The sequence below is a fragment of the Rhinoderma darwinii genome, chromosome 5 (genome assembly GCF_050947455.1).
Source record: "Rhinoderma darwinii isolate aRhiDar2 chromosome 5, aRhiDar2.hap1, whole genome shotgun sequence".
Taxonomy (NCBI): domain Eukaryota; kingdom Metazoa; phylum Chordata; class Amphibia; order Anura; family Rhinodermatidae; genus Rhinoderma; species Rhinoderma darwinii.
This window is the reverse complement of record NC_134691.1, coordinates 158,197,605-158,222,000: the sequence shown is the minus strand read 5'-3', so window position 1 is coordinate 158,222,000 and position 24,396 is coordinate 158,197,605. Positions and strand designations below refer to the sequence as shown.

The following is a 24,396-nucleotide window of genomic DNA, read 5'->3' as shown; positions in this document are numbered from 1 at the left end:
TCTTGGAAGCTCGGTGGGTCCGATCAAGACCATCCCCTTTGCACAGTTCCACACGCGCCCCCACTTCAGCGGGCAATCCTATTCTGGTCCAACGGTTTCCTGTACTCCTTGGATCAATGGTTCTTTCTTCCCCTCAGTCTGTCGATCGCTTCAGTGGTGGATCTCCACATTTAACATCATAACCGGAAGACCTACTTTCTTTTGATGTGCGGATCGCAATCTTCCTCCGTTGCGACTTCCTGTATCCAGAGTTCTTTCCCTCCCCAAAAAAATAAATAAAAGCTTAATAGATGATATGTACCCTAAAATGGTGCTATTAAAAAATACAACTCTTCCCGCAAAAGCAAGCTGTCACACTTCTACATCGAAGGAAAAATATGGCTCTTGAAATGTCAGGATGAAAGAATTAAAGGGGTTTTCCAGCTTCTGACAACTGATGACCTATTTACCGGATAGGTCATCAGTACATGATTTGCGGGGGTCCGACACCCGGGCCCCGCACTGTTCAGCTGGTCCGGTGCCTCCGTGCGCTGGACGTACAAGCCGGGAAGCAGTTGGCTCCGGCCACGGAATAGTGGCAGTGCTGCAGTACTGCAGCTCTGTTCCCATTCAAGTGCATAGGCGCAGACCTGCAGCTCTGCAGCACGGCCGCTATTCTATGTACGGAGCCAACTGCTTCCGGGCTCCGTCCATACCATTATGTGCCACAACATCCATCCGGTGCCCACAGGCCACCAGAGCGGCTAATCGGTGCGGGGTCCGGGTGTTGGACCCGCACCGATGACATACTGATGACCTATCCGTTGGCTAGGTCAGAAGTTGGATAACCCCTTTAACTAAAAAGGTTTGGTCATTAAGGCCCTAACAGGCCTTGTGTTTAAGGGGTTAAAGAGGTAGTTCACCTACAGGCAGTACATTAGTAAGTGACTAATCTTACTGCAGTTACACCGTCTGCACACAATTTGTAAAGATCGGAAAACCCCTTTAACAAGAATGTCATGGAAGTATTGCAATAATGTGGAAGAATATTAATGGTGTTTTTCCTTCCTGTAGGTGAACGAGTCTAAAACCATTCTTAAGCTTTGTGACTTTGGGTCTGCATCACATGTGGCAGACAATGATATTACACCATATCTTGTTAGTAGATTTTACCGAGCTCCTGAAATCGGTAAGTTAACATTTTTACAATTACGTACTTACTGTTGCAAAACAGTTTTCTCCTCTTTTCTTTTTACTTTTTTTTGTCGTATAATAGCATAGTAGGCTACGCTTTTCCGCCCTGTAAGACTATGTCCACGCACTGAAATTCTGAAACGAAGTACAGAACAATTTAAGTGAATGGGGTTTTAACATACCTCATTCACTCCCAGCATAAAAAAATCCACAGCGGGTTCTAGGCATGCTGCAGATTTTCAGATCCGCTGCATGCCCTATCTGTTGCGGAAATGCAGCAGATTTTCTCTGCAGATTTCATTCATTGCTACATTAAAGGGGTTATGCGGGGACCGAAAAGTATTAGTAGTGTACTCCCTGCAGTATGTGAGAACACTCGCTGATATACATTCCGGTTTCCCGTCGCGCTGATTGAGATTTCAATAGATTTTTAGAATGCTGGTGGGGGACCGGATGTCTAGTTGCACAGTGTTCTTTGTCATGTGACCGACCCTGCTGTACTACTGCTACAGCGTTTACATAGAGTACAGCGGGGCCGGTCGCATGACGAAGAGTCGTGTTCTCATTAAGAAAGACACCAACTAGATTTCCGGTGGTCGCCTGCCAGCATTATAAGAAACTACTAAAATCTCATAATCGGCGCCACGGGGGACCGGACTGTTTGTTAGCGAGTGTACTCACTTCAGTGCGCACACTGCTAATAGATTTCGGTCCCCACATAACCCTTTGAAAGTGAATCTGCTGCTATATCCGCACTAAAATGATCAAATATGTATGTAACACATGTTTTTTTTTATTGCAGATTTTTAGGCCAGTTCCATGATGTAATTTTAGGCTATTTGTGAATCCAGCCTTTAAAGGAACAGTGTCATCACAAATATTTTATTTATATGTTAAAGATGTTAGTGCCTTAATATAAACGTTTATTTTCATTTGTGTGTTTGTGTTTTACTGTTTCTTTTTTTCACACTTTTTCTTCCCTATGGGGGCTGCCATTTTTTGTTCCATTTCTGTGTGTGTCGATTAACGACACACACAGACATGGAATACGGCAGCCACAGTCCCATAGGGACTGCGAACGGCTCCCGTCCCATTGACTGCCGTGTACGGCGTCTGTGTGGGAACTGCGCATGCGCCGCTCCCACACAGTCCTATTCGAAATTGGCGCCGTCCGGCGCCATTTTCCTGTGGACCGGAAGTCGCGGCCGGACAGTGATATTACTACTTCCGGTCGCGGCTTCCGGACAAGTGCACATGGGACAGCGGCAGCAAAGGGAGCGGACGGGCCGCGGCGGCAGGAGCAGGTAAGCGATTTCAATGTATGTTAGTGTTTGTGTGTGTTTACTACTGCATGCAAACCTACTACACTGTGAGTTACCTCAAAAAATGGCGACACACAGTGTAGCAGGTTAAACCTTTCAAACCCCTCGTTTATCCCGGCACTAGCCAGGATAAAGGAGGGGGGGATGCTGAGCGCTCACTAGAGCGATAGCTTTTAACCCAATGTTGCAATGCTGCAATTTTGGGAACTAGCTCCAAACAGCTCCATCTAGTGACCAAAAATGGGTAGTATTATAAATTTTGAAAAATTTGAAAAAATTTATAATATTTCCTGACTCGCGAAAAAAATAAAAAAAATTTGAACAATGTTTAATCACCCACACACTAAATGTTTAAATTTTAAAAAAAAAACATGTTTTTGGGGCGACACCATGCCTTTAAAGCATGGGAAACCTAATTTTTTCTCCTTTTAAACTCTTACCGAAATTTGATAGTTGTACGTCCTAACCGGGAAGGGGGAGTATGGGCCGGAGATAACCCGGATACCAGTAGTTAAACCACTTAGATGCAACGGTCAGTAGCGACCATGTCTTCTAAGCTGTTAGAATGAGGGGCTGCCTCTCCGCTACCTCATCGTGCCCCCTGCCATGGCGTGATTGCAAGGGGCTTATGGTTGCCACAGCAGCCTAGGGGAATAATGAAGGCTTCCAGGTCTTGCTCGGTAAATAGCACAATACACTTGATTACATAGGTATTGCAGTGTATTGTGCCAGAGACCTGGTCACCTAGGGGGACTTAAAAAAAAATAGTTCTATACGTTTTTAATCATGTACCTAAAAATATTTTAAAAGTTACAAAAAAAGTTTTAAATTTTTTGCCCTACAGTAAAGTAAAAACAAAATTAACATAATTGGTATCGCAGTGTCTGTAAATGTCCAAACTATTACAATAAATCATTATTTATCCTGCACTGTGAACGCCATAAAAAAAACAAAAAACCGAATTGTCACTTTACATCCTAAATGAAATAAAAAGTGATCAAAAAGTCGTATGTATGCAAAAATGGTATAAAATAAAGTGTTCTATCAATATATTTAAACTTTTATGTATTTGTTTTTTAGTAGCAAATTGATATTTGTGGATTCCTGACCTTGTTAGGCCCTGTTCACACAGTATTTTTTGCAGGCAGAAAAAAATCTGCCTCAGATTTCTTTCAGGAATTTTGAGGCAGATTTAGAACCGCCTGCGCTTTCCCCACATTTTTAGCCCGCTGCCATTGATGCTATTATAAGGGCCGCTGGCAAAAAATAGCAAAGAAAAACGCTCAAACGAGCGCCGTAGGATTTTTCGCCCCCCCCATTGATTCAATGGGAGGTCAGAGGCGGACAAAATCCCCTCCAAAAAACTCTGTGTGGACATCCCCTTAGTGTTAAACTGTTTACAGAACTAGTCATTTTAATATTTTCCATCACCATTTTCTCATTTTCAATTTTTCGTTTACAATGTTTTTCCTAATAACATTTTGATTTCTCTACAGTTATTGGGAAAATGTATGATTATGGAATAGATATGTGGTCTGTTGGTTGCACATTGTATGAACTCTATACTGGAAAAATCTTATTCCCTGGAAAAACCAATAACCACATGCTAAAATTGGCTATGGATCTCAAAGGAAAAATGCCAAACAAGGTAATATAACTGTTCTATGCAACGGTGTGTGTCTGTACAGCCGAAATAACAATGATAAAGCAGTATTTCAAAAAACAAAACAAAAAAAAACCGTTGCCATTGCCACCAATGTAAGCTCTTGAAAAATTAAACTTGCACGGTGATTGGTTTATATGGCTAAGAAGACCATTTTTTCTATTCTGACAATTTTAATAAGAGGCCCATCATACTCATGACTTTTCTGTGTGACCTACAAGTTTATGGAAACCAAATCTCTATAAGATGCCATGAAAGCATAATTAGGGCATGTACAAGATGGCCTAGTTGGGAAACCTAATGAATCTCACCATATATTCTATGGAACATATTAAAATTGAGTGGAACCTGACCACAACGCTACCCTTCATATGTGTACACACTGACTGTTGGTACAAGCACTACTTAACCCGTTAGTGACCGCCAATACGCCTTTTAACGGCAGCCACTAACGGGCTTTATTCTGATGCATATGCCTTTTTACGGCACTGCATCAGGATGAGTAAACAGAGCAGGGAGCGTCAAATCTCCCTGCTCTCAGCTGCTAGTGGCAGCTGAGGGCTGGGAGCGTCCCTGCTCTGCCGGGTGAGATCGATATAAGTATCGATCTCACATGTTTAACCCCTCAGATGAGGTGCGCAATAGCGAGCACCGCATCTGAGTGGTTTTTTAGAGAGGGACGGAGCTCCCTCTCTCTCCCACCGACACCCGGCGATAAGATCGCCGAGTGTCTGTGTCTTCTATGGCAGCCGGGGGCCTAATAAAGGCCCCCAGGTCTGCCTGTCATGAATGCCTGCTAGATCATGCCTCTGGCATGATCCAGCAGATGCCTGCCCGTTTTAAACGGACAGGCAGTAATACACTGCAATACAGAAGTATTGCAGTGTATTATAATGGTGATCGCAGAATCGCATATTATAGTCCCCTAGTGGGACTAGTAAAAAAGTAAAAAAAAAGTTTAATAAAGTTAATTAAAAAAAAAATGAAAAACCCACCTTTTCACCTTACAAACTCCTTTTACTATTAAAAAACCAAAATAAATTTAAAAAGTTACGCATATTTGGTATCGCCGCGTCCAGTTTTCTGTTCTTGGAATCAATCGAAGTGCATTTAATTTCCATACATAAATACTCTGTGATTTTCAGGTTGTGGTTGTGTCAATTTTGATTCTCATACTATTTCAGGGCATGTCAGGCACTTCTTCAGATATCTCAACAAAGATGTAGTAATACTTGGTGAATATAGTCAAGCATGTGTATCTGTGTTCTATGCTGCCGTCCACTTCTACAGTCCTTTTAGAACGGCTAAATAATGATATCTCTCACGTGAATCTATTTTCAATATCGCATCAGATCACTAGCAGTCAGATAACAGTTGTTTTAGGGTCATGCTCAAACTGTGTCTGCCATGTTTGGTCACTGAATATCATGTTTCTGTGTTATTTAAAATAAATTATTTAACCCCTTAAGCACCAGACCATTTTTAATTTCTTTATCCCTCCCCACCTTCCAAGAGCCATAACTTTTTTTTTTTTCAGTCAATGGAGGCGTGTGAATACTTATTTTCTGTGTCTCGAGCTTTAAAGGGTAACTAAACGTTCAACAAACTTCTGATATGTCAGTGACATGTCAGAAGTTTTTATTGGTGGGGGTCCGAGCACTGAGACTCCCACCAATCTCTTAAAGCGACAGAAGTGCTCGTTTGAGTGCTGAGCCGCTTCATTTCTGTTCAGCTCTTTCCGGAAATCGATGTAGCGGTGTACAGGCTCAATAGAAAGTCTATGCGCCCGTACACCGCTACATCGGCTTCCCAGAAAAAGTGGAACAGAAACCTAAGCGGCTCACCATGAGTGCTTCTGCCGCTTAGTTTTAGCGATTGGTGGAGGTCTCAGTGCTCGGACCCCACCCATCAAAACTTCTGACATGTCACTATGACATGTCAGAAGTCCTTTAACCTGTTAGTGACTGGCCCATAGTGTTTTTACGTCGGTCACTAACGGGCCTTATTCCGATGCCATAGACTTTTTACGTCGCTGCATCGGAATAAGTAAACGGAGCAGGGAGCTGTCAAATCTCCCTGCTCTCAGCTGCCAGAGGTAGCTGAGAGCTGGGGGCGTCCCTGCTCGACCGGGTGAGATCGATATTAGTATAGATCTAACCCGTTTAACCCTTCAGATGCGGTGCTGAATAGCGTGCACCACATCTGAGTGGTTTTGGAGAGAGGGAGGGAGCTCCCTCTCATCCCACCGACACCCGGCGATAAGATCGCCGAGTGTCAGTGTCTCCGATGGCAGCCGGGGGCCTAATAAAGGCCCCCAGGTCTGCCTGTAATGAATGCCTGCTAGATCATGCTGGAAGCATGGCCTAGCAGATGCCTGTCCGTTTAACACTGACAGGCATAATACACTGCAATACAGAAGTATTGCAGTGTATTATAAATGCGATCGTATAATCGCATAGTGAAGTCCCCTAGTGGGACTAGTAAAAAAGTTCAAGAAAAGTTTAATAAAAAGTGAAAAAAATAAATAAATGAAAAACCCAACTTTTCCCCCTTACAAACTGCTTTATTATTAACAAACAAAATAAAGTAAAAAAGTTACACACATTTGGTATCGCCGCGTCCGTAACGACTCCGACTATAAAGTTATTACATCATTAAACCCGCACGGTGAACGCCGTAAAAAATAAAATAAAAAAACATGCAAAAATTGCTGTTTTCTTTGATTCCAGCCTTAAAAGAAATGTGATAAGTGATCAAAAAGTCGCATCTACTCCAAAATGGTACCGATAAAAACTACAAGTCGTCCCACAAAAAAAAAAAAAGCCCTCCTACAATTGCATCGGCGAAAAAATAAAAACGTTACGGCTCTTCAAATATGGAGACACAAAAACAAATAATTTTGAAAAAAAGCGTTTTTACTGTGTAAAAGTAGTAAAACCTACAAAAACTATACAAATTTGGTATCGTTGCAATTGCAACAACTCGCTGAATAAAGTTATTTTGTTATTTATACCACACGGTAAACGGCGTAGATTTAGGACGCAAAAAAGAGTGGCGAAATTGCTGGTTTTTTTTCTATTCCCCCCCCCCAAAAAAAAGTTAATAAAAGTTAATCAATAAATTCTATGTACCCCAAAATTGTGCTATTAAAAATTACAACTTGTCCCGCAAAAAACAAGACCTTATACAGCTATGTCGACGCAAAAATAAAAAGTGTATAGCTCTTTGAATGAGACGATGGAAAAACGTAAAAAATGGCTTGTTCATTAAGGTCTAAAATAGGCCAGTAAGATTACGGTCAATAACAAATTTTTCTTTTTTTCTTTTTACAACTTTTACAAAGAAAAATCTATTTGTTAAAAAAAATAATTATTTGTTTTGTGCCACTATATTCTGAACCGTAACTTTATTTTTCAGTCGATGGAGCCGTGTGAGGGCTTATTTTTTGTAGTTTTTTTTATTTTTTATTTTATTGGTGCATTTTTTGTTAGGTATGACTTCTTGATCACTTTTTACAATACACTGCAATACTAATGTGTTGCAGTATATTGTGATTTTTATTGGCTCTTGTTGAGCCAAAGGAGTAGAAAGATTGCAGACCTCCAGAGTGCCATGACAATTATCGGCAACCCGCGATTATGTCGCGTGGGAGTCGATGGCCTGTCTGAGCGGGCCGCCCTTCTATTTCTAACCGCTTAGGGATTGAAGTGGTTAAACTGCCAGTATCGGTTATCTCTCATCCTGGCCGTTGGGCCTGATTCAGACGAACGTAGAATATGTCCGTGTGACGGCCGTTAAAACAACGGCTATCACACTGACGCACGTATTTCAATGGGGCCGTCTACATGGCCGTTGTTTCAACGGACCGTGTGAAGGGTCCGTTGAAAAATAGAACATGTCCTATTTTGTTCTGTTTTCACGGATCCCTCCATAGACTCAAGTCTATGGGGTTTCCGTGAAAACAGGACCCGCACGGGGGCACCTCTAACGTGAAAAACTGACATTTTTCACGTCCGAGTTTCGTTCGTCTGAATGAGGCCTTAGTGCGATGTCTCAGCTGTAATACAGAGCGGACGCCTGCAGCATATGGAGCGGGCTCAGCCAGTGAGCCTGCTTCATACTTCTCGTACAGTGTCATGGTGCATCATTTGGTTAAATAGCAATTCTTTTAGATGAAACCTTTCAGGACCAGACTAATTAAGAAAAAGTAGAAGTTTGTAAAAAAATATTTTTGCATCGCCATATTGTAATCCCCATAACTTTTTTATTTTTTTATTTTTTTTATAGTTCTGTGTAAGGTGTATTTTGTACGGGGGAAAGATGTAGGTTTTATTTATACCAATTTGGGGCATGTCTAGCATTTCGATCACTTTTTATAAGAACTTTTGTGGGGGGTTGAAGTGGCCAAAAAACTGCGATCTAGAGGGCTTGAACCTGCGATCATTAGATCTCTTATGCCATAGACTGCAATATCACAGTCCTTTGCAAAATCCATGCACTTCTATTGAGACCTGCCACAGGCACCGTAATCTTCCTATAGCAGGGCTGGGAGCGTTTAGAAGGCTCCCGGCTGCTATATAAATACACCGGCTCCCGCGATCTCGCCACGCGGGAGCCTGTGACCGGCCCCAAAGGGAAAGTAAAATAACCCCCAGATGCCTGTGGTCACATCTGAGGGGTTACATGCCTCTGATGGCAAGCATTGGCGCTGTGTAACATAAGAAACCCGGCGGCTATGGTGCCTACTTAGCTTCTGAGAGGGCGCCATTTTTAAATAACTTTTCCCGACGTAAAACGCCAGATTAGCGATGGGAAAGGGTTAACCGAAAATTTTGCCATTGCCTACAAGAGCGACTTTTAAAATACATTTGTGTTGACTTGTCAGTTCCAGAGGATCTGTGGTTTATAAATATTAAAGAGACTCTGTCACCACATTATAAGTGCCCTGTCTCCTACATAAGGAGATCGGCGCTGTAATGTAGGTGACAGTAATGCTTTTTATTTAAAAAAACGATCTTTTTTCACAACGTTAGGAGCGTTTTTGGTTTATGCTAATGAGCTTTCTTAATGCCCAAGTGGGCGTGCTTTTACTTTCGACCAAGTGGGCGTTGTACAGAGGAGTGCATGACGCTGACAAATCGGCATCATGCACTCCTCTCCATTCATTTACACTACACTAGCGATATAGATATATCACTATTTGCAGCCTCATACACAAGCCCTAACATTACTAGTGTCCTGATAATGAATACACATGACCATCCAGCCTGGACGTCATGTGTACTCAGAATCCTGACACTTCTGACTCTTTCTTTGTGAGATTCCGGCAAGTGAAACCAAATCTCGCGAGATTACGGAGCTAAACGAGATTTGGTTTCACTTGCCGAAATCTCACAGAAAAGAGTCAGAAGTGTCAGGATTCTGAGTACACATGACGTCCAGGCTGGATGGTCATGTGTATTCATTATCAGGACACTAGTAATGTTAGGGCTTGTGTATGAGGCTGCAAATAGTGATATATCTATATCGCTAGTGCAGTGTAAATGAATGGAGAGGAGTGCATGATGCCGATTGGTCAGCGTCATGCACTCCTCTGTACAACGCCCACTTGGTCGAAAGTAAAAGTACGCCCACTTGGGCATTAAGAAAGCTCATGAGCATAAACCAAAATCGCTCCTAACGTTGTGAAAATAGATCGTTTTTTTAAAATAAAAAGCATTACTGTCACCTACATTACAGCGCCCATCCCCTTATGTAGGAGATAGGGCCCTTATAATGTGGTGACAGTCTCTTTAAGCCTGTAGTTGGCAGCCTGTAGTTGGCAGACTGTTGGTATAAATCAGACAAAGCGATGACATCCACTGTCACTATAACAGTTTATCTTGTTTTATCGATTCACTTTTCTCATGGTGGCATTTTGTTTGTGTTCTCTTCCTAGATGATTCGGAAAGGCGTTTTTAAGGACCAACACTTTGATGCAAATTTGAACTTCATGTACATTGAAGTTGACAAAGTTACAGAAAGGGTAGGTTATTTTTCTGTGAATCTTACTCTGCTCTTGGTTATCCCTTTGTAAGGCTATGTTCACACCTGCGTTGGTATGTTTTGTTGTATTCCATCAGAGGAGCAGAACAAAGTAATAACTGAAGCAACGGTTCCGTTGCACAATTGACATCGCTGCCGGGAACCCATTGACTTTAATGGGTTCCGTCGGGGTGTCCTGATTTTACCGGAGACCATGCTGCACTATTGTCTTGGGTAATCTCTGCCGCATCTGCGACTGAGGCCCCTAACTGATCTTCCAACGCAGGTGTGAATGAGGCCTTAAATCCTCAACACTAAAATATGACATTTTTTTGACTTATTTGCAATGTCATAGTTCACACAAAGTAACTGCTTATTACGAGAAGTTTTTTCACCAAAATAGAACTTTTGTATTTATCTCCGTCTCAAGTGTTTCTGAGTGTATTGGCAACAGGGACAAGGTTCCCACATCCATGACACCTTAGTTAGACAGGAGTCGTAAAATGGCAGTAAAGGGATTAATTTTCCAATGCTACAGTTTATAGAAACTTCTAGTTAATCGATTTGGTTTATCGGATGAAGTAATTCTCTTAATTTGTGTCTCGCAGGAGAAAGTTACTGTCATGAGCACTATTAACCCAACAAAGGACCTGTTGGCTGATTTAATTGGATGCCAGAGGCTGCCAGAAGACCAGCGTAAAAAAGTACACCAGCTAAAAGACTTGTTGGATCAGATACTAATGCTGGATCCGGCGAAACGAATCAGCATCAACCAGGCACTTCAGCATCCTTTCATTCAAGAAAAGATCTAAATATGGGAAATGGTTTGAATAGTTCACACCGGGACTGAAGACCTTCCACAGCAGCTTGTTAATGTATATAAACATATAAATATTTCCCTTGCAAAGTTAAGGAAGCTTGTATTGTTTGAATTGAAACCAAGGGTTTATTTTACTTTATTAGTTTTTTCTTTTCAGTGAACTGTCACATTAGACGTGCTTGTAAATGAGCAGAACTGTATACTCAGTGCTAATACAGTTTGCTATGAAAATTATGCTTGGGAAATCCAGCTTGCAATTTAATGTTTGGATGTAATGTTTTATTTTTAGCAGTCACGGCTCATTTTTTTTTTTATTTTTTCTTTATTTTGTTTTGAGAGAAAACATGACCAGCATAAATGCTGTTTATATTCACGTTTTCCTAGGTTGCGTGCGCAGGCCTCAGCAGCATGCCCTTGGTCTAGTCAGTTCGGAAGGGAGGCCTATTCCTTCTTGAGCCTGCCTGCAGGGATGGTCTCCTTTAAAGCAGGTTGTGTACAACTTACAGTACACTGAAGGTAAGCTAAACCATCAACATCACTGGTATTTTAAGATGTTGTTTAAATATATATATATAGTCATCTGACAAATGCAAATTTGGTAGCGAAGTGTGGCAGCGTTCTACTCTTGCATGTTTCACAAGTGACCTACTGTTTGTTCCTCTGTAATGTTTTAAGTTGGACGATATTTGTGGTAGTTCAAATCCAAATTTTTCTCTCCATCTGATTATAGCGGAGTGCGTGCACTTGATGGAAGGGGGTGCCTTCAGTGTACTGTCTCTTAATTGTTTTTTTGCTTTGTATGTGTGCCCTTCCCCCTTTTTTTAAGTACACTAGCTTACGTTAGCAACCTATAACAAAATTCTACGACATCGACATCATTACATATACATTTTAGGCACAATTCTGCATTTTCCATGTTGAAACAGATAGAAGCCTTTTTAAAACGCAAAAAAAAAAGCTGTCTATTACAATGTACTTGTGTGTACCTCTTAACAGCACAAAAGGGGCATCCCCTTTATGAAGAAGGCTGCGTCAACGAGGGCTCCCTATTATGCTGTTAGTAGGTTCTGATCAAAATGTTTTTATTGGTTTCATTGTTCATGATCATGTTGTCTTTCAATACAGGAATAAACTCTCCGCTCTTGAGCAGCTGCTTTTTATAAGCGGTAATTGCTTCTTTACCTTTTTATTTCTCTTGTAAATGAAGCTATTTGTTAAAAAAAAATGTCGACAAGATGTTCCTTTTGAATAAACCGTTGAGACTCACTTATTGTCAAGTGACAGATGTTCTACTGCATGTTCGGTGACCCATGCGGATATCTGTATGTTTTCAGTATGCATCATTAGATAATAAAGTCTTTTGTGAACAAGGTTATCTGTGGCCATTTCTAAAGCATTTATTTTGGATCAGATCTGATAAATTGGGTAGTACCACTAATATTTGATCCATTTATTTCAGCAGTAGACTGTGGTTTATTGTCATGTTTGATGTATTTGGAAAAAGAGGCCAACAATGAGTAGATTCCCATGGCTTTTGACTTTTACAATACCAAATAAATTTATAATGCCCATACGCCTGATCAGTGTAGTGTGTTTATTTTTTTTAATGGTTTTGATATTAACTAATGTTTGTGCTGTTTTCTCACTTTTCCTCTTGATGGTGCTGAATGGAAAATGGAAAGCAAGACAAGGCCTCCCAACGGCTGGTTTGCTGAGACACCATCTTCATCTTCCTCACAAGGTCATTCTTGACAGCATGTGTAGATAAGCATTGAGCAAAAAAAAAAAAAAAAAAAAAAGTACAAAGCAAATGGTTTTTATTCATAGTGACACAATCTTAAACCGAAATCTCTGAATAAGCTCTAGCAAGTGCTAGCATTTTGGGTTTGATCCCTTCCATCACTTAGCGACAGCATGGTGAACTATAACAGAAATATTATGTCCCCCTTTGCAGGGATTGCTTTCAATGATGAGGTATAAAAAAATCTAGCGTGATGGGCTTTGCCTGGTACATGACATGAATGGGGAAAGCATGTTTTTAATCAGGTTTCATGTGTAGCTGCAACTTGCAGAAATGTAAAAGTTATGGTTTCAAGAATGAGGAGGAGCACACAACAGATGTACATTTAGTACACTAGAAGAAAAACAAAATGCAGATCTGCATTTTTTGCCAATCTTTTGAAAGGATAAAGTTGCTGGTTGACCTGTTTCTTTTGTTTTAGATGGAGTTGGACAGAAGAAGATGACGAGAAGACCCAAATCAAGGTTTCTGTTTTCTGACAGAGTGCTTAAGTAGCTTAAAAGCTTATGTATACGTTTGATGTAAAAGAAAAATTATTTAAGGTATGTATTTTGGGAAATGAAATCTATTTTTATAAAAAATTTAGCTTTGTTTGAGCCTTGCAGCTTCAGCTGAATCAGTCGGTGTCCTGAACGGACGGCTCAGCTGATAGCCGCTCCTGTGTGCCTCTTGACAGCTTTTCTAACCCTAATGCCACATTTTCTGCAGCATTTACAGTAGCAGCAAAGTGGATGAGCTTAAGAAAATCTCATGCCCACGCTGCGGAAACAAAATGCAGCGTAAACGTTAATTGACCTGCGGTGCGGAATTTAAATCCGCAGCCCGTCAATTTATGCTGCGTTTTTCTGTTGTGGGTTTTCCACATGAATTCAATGGGGATGCAAAACCCGCAACAGAAAGCCAAGTGTTAAGACTCTTGCGGCAAAATCGCAGCGTTTACACCACAAAAATCTCAACTGCGTAAAAAAAAAATCACTTACCCAGAACAACCCCATCTTCTTGCGGTACGGCCTCCTGGGATGACTTTTCATCCCATGTGACCACTGCAGCGTCACCTGGTCTTTGACGTCGGTTCCGGGCTCCCTGGAGGATGTTGGAGGAGGGAGGGGGGGGGTATGTATTAACGGCTTTCTTCCGCAGTGGATATTCAGTTCGAAAAACCACACCACAATGTGGTGCGATTTTTCGGACGGCATGAATGGCGGGTTCCAGGTTGTACATACTGCGTTATTATATCCGACACGTGGAAACCCGACCTGAGGCTTCATGCACACGGCCGTATTTTTCATCAGTAAATAAGGACCCATTCATTTCTGTTGCCCACGGACACCTTTCATTATCGGCAGGGTTCTACAGCACGGACACTTTTCCGTAGCGCTACGGATAGGTGTCCGCGGCCAATAGAATCGGGCAGGTACGTAATTGCAGACCGTATTGCGGTCCACAATTACGGAGTTTTTTTTACGGTAGTGTGCATGGGGCCTAAGGCTGGGTTTCCACGTAGCGTATGCTCGTTAGGAAATGCCGCAGCATTTACAGTAGCAGCAGAGTAGATGAGATTTAGAAAATCTCATGCCCACGACGTGGGAAAAAACTGCAGTGTAAACAATAATAAATTGACCTGCGGTTTGGAATTTAAATCCGCAGCATGTCCATTTTGTGCTGCGTTTTCTGTTGTGGGTTTTCCCCATTGAATTCAATAGGGGTGCAAAATCCCGCAACAGAAAACCAAGTGTTGCAACTTTTGTGGTGAAATCGCAGTGATTCCCCTGTAAAAATCGCATCTCAGAAAAAAAATAAATCTCATGCTTACCAAGAACTTCCTGCAGTCTCGCCTCCTTGGATGATATTTCATCCCATGTGAGCATTGCAGCCAATCACAGGCTGCAGCGGTCATATGGCCTGGAACGTCATCTTAGGAGGCACAGAAGAGAGGGAGGGGTGGGTGTAAGGATAAATTATTTATTTATTTTTTTCTTTTGTTTTTTTTCAGCGCTGCTTTCCGCATCGGAAATTCCGCCTGAAAAACCGCACCACGTTGTGGTGCAGTTTTACGGACGGAATGTGGCGCTTACACAGGGCAATGATCAGGAACTAGCATTTAGTGAACGCTCGTTTGCATGATAATTTGCCCCAGCAAAAGGGCCCATAGATTTGTTCAGTATTTGGGTTAGATAAGCTGTCAGAGACACAGGAGCCTCTTTCAGCTGAGCTGTCAGTCCAGCACACTCACTAATTCTGCTGACAGCGACAATATTCAGCTTCTATGTATAGTGACTACATAGAAGCTGCAGCTCTTAAATATATTAGAAATGTTTAATTTCCCAAAATACATCCTTTCATGAAGAAATTTACATTGCGTTTACATAGCGTTTAAGACCAAGCTCGATATATTCTGTGAAATATTTGCATTCTGAATACAAAGAGTAATTCTTCATGCTTAGAAATAAGCAAAAACAGGTCAGATTTTGTCAGAGTTCCTTAGGAAACTAAAGGCCTCAACTTGGTAGTTATGGGCAAGTCCTCCACCTCTCTTACTAGTTTTGATAAATCTTACCTAATGTATAATATAAAACCTCAATACAAGTGGAGTTAGTGAATCAGGATCAATTGAGGAAGAAAATGTTTGCTGAACACAACGTGACAAGTGATGCACCAAATTTACATGTTGTTTGACTAGTCAGATAATTTTCTAAATCCTGTGTACATCGCTTACCAATAGCTATTCTAAGGCTATGTTCACACGGGGTCTTTTGCCGAGTTTTTTGACGCGGAAACCGCGTCGCAAAACTCGGCAGAAACGGCCCGAGAACGCCTCCCATTGATTTCAATGGGAGGCGTCGGCGTCTTTTTCCCGCGAGCAGTAAAACTGCCTCGCGGGAAAAAGAAGCGACATGCCCTATCTTCGGGCGCTTCCGCCTCCGACCTCCTATTGACTTCAATGGGAGGCAGGAGAAAGCGTGTTTTCTGCCCGCGGCGCTCAATGGCCGTGGGCGAAAAACGGCGCGATCATTGCTATTCACACGGAGTATTTTGGGGGAGGAATATCTGCCTCAAAATTCCGTTTGGAGCTTTGAGGCAGATATTCCTCCCCCAAAATACTCCGTGTGAACATAGCCTAATAGTTCACTCTCCTGCTTCTAATCCTTTAACTGATCTTACTCATCTTTTCTAGTGTAAGGGCTCATGCTCACGCCGTATTAGTTTTACTGAGCCGTAATATATAATGTATAGGAGCCATAATGTAACCCTTTATGCCTCCGAATTCATATTTGGCTTGCTCCATTGAATGTCATGTCACAGAGGTCTTCTCCCCTAGATGCAAATAATATCAAGTAATATATCACGTGGCGTACCTACAACTCCTTATTATGGAGCCATAAAGACTTTGTGCCACCGTACAGGCTTTGTGCCCTTCGCTGCCTTGTGCTTGAAGCTGCAGTCTTCTTCATAATTCAGCTGTCATTAAATGAAAAGGCAAGGGTCTATCGAAACACATTGAGATGTCTCTGCTTTACTAAATATAATTAGTGATTTATGTGTAAGGCCCTTTTTGATGAACTTCAAGAAACTCATTGCAGAAAGTTAAGCGAAGATGCAGCCATTCAATTAATAGCTGGCAAAATAATTTAAAGAGAACCTTTCACTTAATATATATTTATAAAAAATAGTTTTAGCCTTTATGTAAAGCGGGTCTGTCACTTCCTTATGCTGCCCTGTTTGTTTGTGTGCTATCACTTGTTTAGTCATTTGACTGTTTAGATTTTATACTTGCGGCATGCGGCCAGAAATGTAGCTAATGAGTAAGTATGAAAAAAAGGAAAAGCAGCAATAAGCCACAGTGTTCTCACTAGGTACGTTTCTCTAGTATCTGTAGTTCCTCACTGGAGTGCAACGACTTGCAGGCTGGCAAGAGAATTCCATAGAAAGGGGAACGAAGACCAGATTTCTTCAGCACATCCATACAAATATATAAAGCTTTATTCGTACAAGTACGCCTAATCTGTGCTCTCCCTGGATTTTAACCTGATGCACGAGTAAAGCTTTATATATTTTTATGGATGTGCTGAAGAAATCTTGTCGTCGTTCCCCTTTCTAATGAGTACGTTTATTCATGCTGCTCAGATAGCGCAGCATAAAGAAGTGACCGAACAGCTTTAAATAGCTAGAAGTCATGCATCCTGATGCAGTTTATTTAACTTTTTTTTTAGTTCATGTTTTGTTTTTCTGTTTTGCACATGCCCTGTGCTCACATGCGTCTTGCGTTTTTGTTCTCCTTGAAGACACCGAAAAAAACATCCGCACTGAAGTAATCATTTAAAACCACCACAGCACTGAAGTAGTCATGAATTCTAATTCACAATTACATTAATGAAGTCCCATTCACTAATCTGACGTCTGTCTACTGTGTTAAAATACCGCAGAGAGGATTACCATGAAAAAGTTTCACGTTTTACCTGTAATTTTAGAAATGCCCCTAACAGTACTAGAACTCATTAGCATCCCTCTGGGTAGGGGGCTTTGTTCTACTTTTGAGTAAGTTGTAAGCTGTTAAACTTTTATATTTAGATGTATTACTTTTTTGTCAGTTCTGTTACAAATCACAGTTTGCAGATGTGAAAGGTTCGCTTTAAAAGTGACCATACACAAGATAGTCACCGGCTGAATAGTTGACCATAAACATTTTTTTTTTTTTTTTTAGTGGGGGGCAGTAAGCCTTTGCCAGACCACTCTGGCAGCACCTACTTGCTCGGTACCAAAGGATGGGGGCATGTTGAAATCCGACACTTGTCAGAATGTCCATATTATGTAGAGGAGACTAACCTGTTTCTAGAGTGTAGTTTCAATTTGTGTTTACTGCCTTTTTTGTAGAGAAATTTGTTTTATTAGATTTATTCTAATGAGAATTTAGGTGCAACGAGGACGTCAGTGTTGCACCTAAATGCTCTTACGTCGCTCCCCACTTCAACCTCCCTTGTTACATTGGTTGACAGGGGCCAGGCAGCGTAATAGGCGCATTCATGCCTGGCCCCGTACTATCTGTAACGCGGGCCCTTCCCTGCTCTTTACTCAGCGCATGCACAGTAGTGTCGATTTAGAATGAAGAGCCGAAACATTGTACTGCGCATACGTTGAGTAAAGAGCAGGTACGGGGCCAGGCATGAACGTGCCTATTACGCTGCCTGGCCCCTATCAATCAATGTAACAAGGGAGGGTTAACTGGGGAGACACGTTACAGCATTTAGGTGCAACAGGGACGCCCTCATTGCACCTAAATGCTCATTAGTATAAACCTAATAAAACGAATTTCTCTACAAAGGAGGCAGCAAGCAGAAATTGAAACTACACTCTAGAAAGAGGTTAGTCTCCTCTACAATACCCTGTTACTAGTTTAATATGGACGTTCTGGTGACAGACTCCCTTTTAAGATCATGACATTCTAAAGAGTTTGTCTCAGATGAAGATGAGATGAAAATGAAACGTATTCTACACTTTTGAAACTGACCATTCCCAGCGCAGTAAATTCCTTAGACAAAGATTAAGACAACACAACACTATAGTATTGAGCTATAACACATTTTACAGTATACCATAGATTTACATGGTGCTTGAAAGATTGTAAACACTTTAGACTTTTTAATGTTTCTGCATTAATTTGACCTAAAACTACATCACATTTTCACACCCGTCCCAAAAGTAGATAAATAGAACCAAATCAAACAAATGAGTCAAACATATTAGATTTATTTATTGAGGAACATGATCTAATATCACATATCTGTGAGTTGCAAAGGTAAGTGAACCTTTGCTTTCAGTATATGGTGTGACCCCCCCCCCTTTGCAATCCTGCCATGCACACTATTGTTGTTCAGTGTTATCCTGATGGTGGACTCATGAACGTTGACATTCGCTAATGTGAGAAATGTCTTTAGTTGCTTGGAGGTCACCTTGGGTTCCTTTGTGACCACGCGGACTATTATACGCCCTGCTCTTGGCGTGATCTTAGTTGGACGGCCACTGCTGAGGTGGGTAATAATGGTCTTGAATTTCCTCCGTTTGTACTCAATCTGTCTGACTGCGGATTGGTGAAGTCAAAACTCTTTAGAGGTGGTTTAGTTACTCTTTTCCAGCCTGATGAGCATCAACAACTCTTCTCCTGAGGTCCTCAGAAATCTCCTTTGTTCCCGCCATGATACACATCCACAAACATGTTGGGAAGACTTTGATAGATCCCTGATCTTTATATAGAGCATGTCGCCCACTCACACCTAATTGTCATCCCATTGATGGAAAGCACCGGACTCTAATTTCACCTTCAAACTATCTGGTAATCCTAAAGGTTCACATACTTTTGCCACTCACAGATATGGGATATTGGATCGTTTTCCTCAATAAATAAATGACCAAGTCTACTATTTTTGACTCCTTTGTTTGATTTTGCTGTCTGAATATCTGATGTCGTTTTAGGTCAAATTAATGCAGAAATATAGAAAGTTCTGAAGGGTTCATAAACTTTCAAGCACCTATGTACATCAAACAATGATTAACATTGTTTTTTTTCCAGCTTATATCTATGAGCTACATTCACAATTCTGCAGGCCACTGAGCTCCATTTATACAACCTATTTATGGTTCTCCCCAATAAAGCTCCTGGACATCTTTCTAATTTAAACACCACCAACGACTCAAGGTGGTTTGTGGTCCAGAAATATGTAAAAAGTAATAAACTTCTTATGTCACTACAAAAATCAGCGGTAATCGATATTAGAGTTCAGCGCCACTTCTTGCACTGATGGAAGCGTAGTGTTTACAGGATGTTGTACAGCAGAGAACATTGCTTTAAAGAGGCTCTGTCACCAGATTTTGCAACCCCTTTCTCCTATTGCAGCAGATCGGCGCTGCAATGGAGATAAGAGTAACGTTTTTTTTTGTTTTTTTTTTTAAACGAGCATTTTTGGCCAAGTTATGACCATTTTTATATTTATGTAAATGAGGCTTTCTAAAGTCCAACTGGGCGTGTATTGTGTTCGTTACATCTGGGCGTTTTTACTTCTTTAACTAGCTGGGCGTTGTGTATAGAAGTATCATCCACTTCTCTTCAGAACGCCCAGCTTCTGGCAGTGCAGACACAGCGTGTTCTCAAGAGATCACGCTGTGACGTCACTCACTTCCTGCCCCAGGTCCTGCATCGTGTCGGACGAGCAAGGACACATCGGCACCAGAGGCTACATTTGATTCTGCAGTAGCATCAGCGTTTGCAGGTAAGTCGATGTAGCTACTTACCTGCTGATGCTGCTGCAGAATCAACTGTAGCCTCTGGTGCCGATGTGTCCTCGCTCGTCCGACACGATGCAGAACCTGGGGCAGGAAGTGAGTGACGTCACAGCGTGATCTCTCGAGAACACGCTGTGTCTGTGCACTGCCAGAAGCTGGGCGTTGTGAAGAGAAGTGGATGATACTTCTATACACAACGCCCAGCTAGTTAAAGAAGTAAAAACGCCCAGATGTAACGAACACAATACACGCCCAGTTGGACTTTAGAAAGCCTCATTTACATAAATATAAAAATGGTCATAACTTGGCCAAAAATGCTCGTTTAAAAAAAAAACGTTACTCTTATCTACATTGCAGCACCGATCTGCTGCAATACGAGATAGTGGTTGCAAAATCTGGTGACAGAGCCTCTTTAAGGGGAGAATGCAGTCTGATATTTGGCATCTGATCATGCTACATTTTATTTTATGCAGACTAATAGCAGTGTGCATATCTCCATAGAGTAGCAAAAGCACCGCGTTCTTCACTGAATTGGTACTGATCTCGAATACGCTCTTGAGGAATGAGCCCTAATAGTGACAAGCGCATTGTACATATAACAATAAGGGGGGCTTTGTTTTTTCACTGTTTAGAAGCCAGCAGACCTTTCAGAGATGGCAATGACTCAATGAAAAAAATTAGTTGTGTTTTCTTATCTACAATATCTTCAGTTCTGATAAGCTTGTGGAAAAAAAGTCTATATTCGTGGGAGACACCGCAAGATGCAGAGAGGTCCAGTTGCTGAGGCAGCTGTGTGCCACCTGAAGCCACTTCTGTAAGGCCCTGTTCAAACTGAGGTTTTTTGCAGGAAAAAACCGCCTCCTCCTCTCATTGAAATAAATAAGGTGTTTTTGGTGCGGTTTCCGCGTCAAAAACGGCGCCAAAAACCTGAACAAACCCTTAGACAACCGGACAGACTTAGCGGATGCTGTATCTTCCGCCATTGCAAATTTCGCAAGGGAGATTGAGCTAGGAGTTGGTGACAGTGTCACTTTAAGTTATTCAGCTAAATGATCAGTTGATTTGTGATTTAAACATTTTGCTCTTATTCACTTCTGTTATTGCATTTGATTCCTTGAAATATTATTAATATTGAGTAAATGTATTAGTGGTTTTCCAGTTAAGAACTTGTTTCTGTTATTTCAATGTCTGCGGTACTTACATATGCTCCAGTGGTCAGATGAGCCGTTCTGCAGGTTTCGCCAGTCACATGACCACTGCATTGTTAGTCAGTGGTAACGACTACCTGTCCTTAACATCACTGTGCTAAACACGCCCCAGTGGTTGGCGCGTCATAGCAGCGTTGTGACCCAAATTTACAATCTCCTTGCGAGTCCTCCTTCTTACGGTCTCCGGCGCATGCGCTGTGCAGTGAAGATATAAACAGCACAAGCGTCGGTGACTTCCGGCCTCTGAGGCGACCCGCCCATTTCAATTGACTCGGAAAGAAGAAAAGGAGTTCATTGATAATATGGTTGTCCGCCGGATAAAATATTGTGTGTACCACTGATATTCTGAAATAACGGGAACTAATTTTTAACCGGAAAACCCCTTTAATATGTTTTTATTGGGTATTTGTGGTGATGGAATGTATTTACTAAATGGTTCTGGTCTTAGTGAGGGTCATAATCTAATTTTGCTGTGTCATTCAAAAGAAACCTTCATTGTTTACTTCCAGGGGATAAAAATCTGTCTTGGGCATGTGATTGTATAATGAAAAATGTGTCCACCACATGACCAGAAGTAGACCATGAAGGTTCCTTTTGAATGACTTCAAGCAGAGATATTGAAAACCTAAATATGAGAACAGTATTAAGTAGTGACAGGCGCAATGCTTTTAGTTGTCTGTCTTTGTGGAAATGTCATGTTATTTTAGAGAACATACAGTTTAAACGTTGCAGTGGGAAGTAGTCTGGTGAAGTCATGAGCTGCCGATTCCCTCCACCCAGCTAACGATGATTGACTGCTTTCTCCCTATTGATGTGCATGGTGAAAAAGCGGTCATTCAACAGCTGCTGGGCAGGGGAAGCGGCAGATTTTGAATATTCCAGACTCTATCTGCACAGTGCAATGACAGCGCTGCAACACTTGAACTGTGAAGTTCTTCAAAATTACATAACGATCACACAAGTGAGAGCACCGAAATCACCATGTCTGTTACAACATCATAGCTGACAGGTTTGCTTTAAGCACCAGGTATGTTTTGGAAAGCGTGAGGAAATGAGCACCTGGTGTTTTTTGGTGCTGCTTTTTTGTATTTCTACCATTTTCCATAGAAATTAAAAATTTGTTGTCGAATCTGACAGTATTTTACCATCTATGTGGACTGTCAAGTCTTCACCGAGGGGGTTGTCCTATCATCAATCATGGATCATACTGGTTGGAGTTCACCTGTCCATTTCTGTTATTTTCCTGGGAGAAGAGCTTTTAGATACTACATAACACCCCTGAGTCACCCCCCTCCCCGTATGTAAAGCACTCATTGGCTGAATAGGGCTCACTTGACTGACAAACCATGTGCTTAAAGAGGCTCCAGAGTCACCAGATTATAAGTGCCCTCTCTCCTACATAATCTGATTGCGTTGTAATGTAGATAACTGGTTTTTATTTTGAAAAACAATAATTTTTGACCAAGTTATGCACTATTTTAGATTTATGCTAATTAGTTTCTTAATAGACAACTGGTTGTGTTTTTACTTTTTACCAAGTGGGCGTTGTACAGAGGAGTGTATGACGCTGACCAATCGGTGACCAATCAGCATCATACACTTCTCACTGGTCCAGCCCAGCTTCATTCACTGCACAATCACACTGTAACAATGGCCTGGAACAGTGAGAAGTGTATGACACTGGTCACTGATTGGTCAGCGTCATACACTCCTCTGTACAACGCCCACTTGGTAAAAAGTAAAAACACAACCAGTTGTCTATTAAGAAACGAATTAGCATAAATCTAAAATTGTTTATAACTTGCTCAAAAATTATCTTTTTTTTAAATAAAAATCACTTTTACCTACATTACAGCGCCGATCACATTATGTAGGAGATAGGGCACTTATAATGTGGTGACAGAGCCTCTTTAAGGTGTTAATCTCTTGGCCAATGAACAAGTGGGATATGCAGTTTCGTACATGAGTTTCTTGACACCTTCCCTGTTTAGAGCTTAAGGGATGGTGTTCAGTGCTAGGGTCGCCTACAATAAAGATGGTGGTGGATCTAAGTATTTTATATGTCTGAAGTGACTTTATTTTTCTCTTTTGTAGGGTAAGTTGTGGATTGCAAAGAGTGATTTCTGGGATCCTGATCAAACATAAGAAGTTTCCTGTTATAACATAAGAACTACACATGAATAAAACATTTTCTTTATGAAGTTTCCTGTGATTTTTAAATTTACGGAATCACTGGTCTTCTTGATGGGCCATATTTGTGAAATTAAATGCTATATAAACTAATGAAGACATGTTTGTTTTTTTCACTAAAACAGTGTTTTATGCAACTCTGTATATTTTTTTCATTAAGAATTATTCTTACTTTTTTCAGATACAGCTTCTATGTATCCTGGATACATAGAAGCTATATCCTGCGCTGAAATCTGAATCCGTAAGGTTAGTGGGACTGATGGCTTCGGTGACAGTGGGTCCTGCGTCTCAGACATGCTGGATCCACCTGTTATCGATCACATCTAAGTTATGAAGTATGTGAAGGTGCTTTGTCGCAGCAGGATTCGGCTCTCTGGAGGTTAGCGCTGTGACATGGTAGTCATTAGGCCATGTTCACACATGTTTAGGCGAAGTATAAAACGCTTGTATTATGCTCCACAATACACTTGATTGGGAAATATGCTGTGTAGTTCATACGAGGCGTATTCTTGCACTGCTTAATTAAGTGCTTAGTTACAAAGGTACATGTCACTTAAAGTGTTTTACAAGCTGATTTTTCCCATGACACTACGATTTTTGGTGATTTTTTTTAAAAGGAAAACAAAACGCTTGCAGAAATAAATTCTTTGAAAATCGGTTCTAAAAAGTCTTGATTTCAAAGTCTGTTTTCTCTTGAAGTCAGCCTCGTATTTTTTATACAGAACATATCCCATGTGAACATGGCCTTACAAGTTTAACGGAAGGGTTTGTGGCATGTTCAGATCATGTTTCCAATGTGTTTTGTGTATGAGGTGTGTCACTTAAAGAGGCTCTGTCACCAGATTTTGCAACCCCTATCTGCTATTGCAGCAGATAGGCGCTGCAATGTAGATTACAGTAACGTTTTTATTTTAAAAAAA

General features: G+C 41.2%; 1 protein-coding gene across 13 annotated transcripts in view; it reads left to right on the top strand.

Annotated features, from left to right (window-relative positions):
- Positions 1–23,483, top strand: part of PRP4K (pre-mRNA processing factor kinase PRP4K) — an 86,235-nt gene extending 62,752 nt beyond the window's left edge. For 2 of the 13 annotated variants that reach the window (XR_012847691.1, XR_012847680.1), the window contains 6 exons: positions 1,054–1,168; positions 3,992–4,143; positions 10,097–10,183; positions 10,791–12,168; positions 12,685–13,267; positions 23,381–23,483. Coding sequence is in view for 1 of the 13 variants with exons in the window: in XM_075826677.1 (XP_075682792.1) it covers positions 1,054–1,168; positions 3,992–4,143; positions 10,097–10,183; positions 10,791–10,994 (558 nt within the window). In the remaining 12 variants the exon portion in view is untranslated. Of the gene's footprint in view, positions 1–1,053; positions 1,169–3,991; positions 4,144–10,096; positions 10,184–10,790; positions 12,378–12,684; positions 13,346–23,380 lie in introns of those variants that run through there. The other 11 variants (XR_012847683.1, XR_012847690.1, XR_012847688.1 and 8 more) reach the window with 11 other exon arrangements.
- Positions 23,484–24,396: the final 913 nt, after the last annotated feature.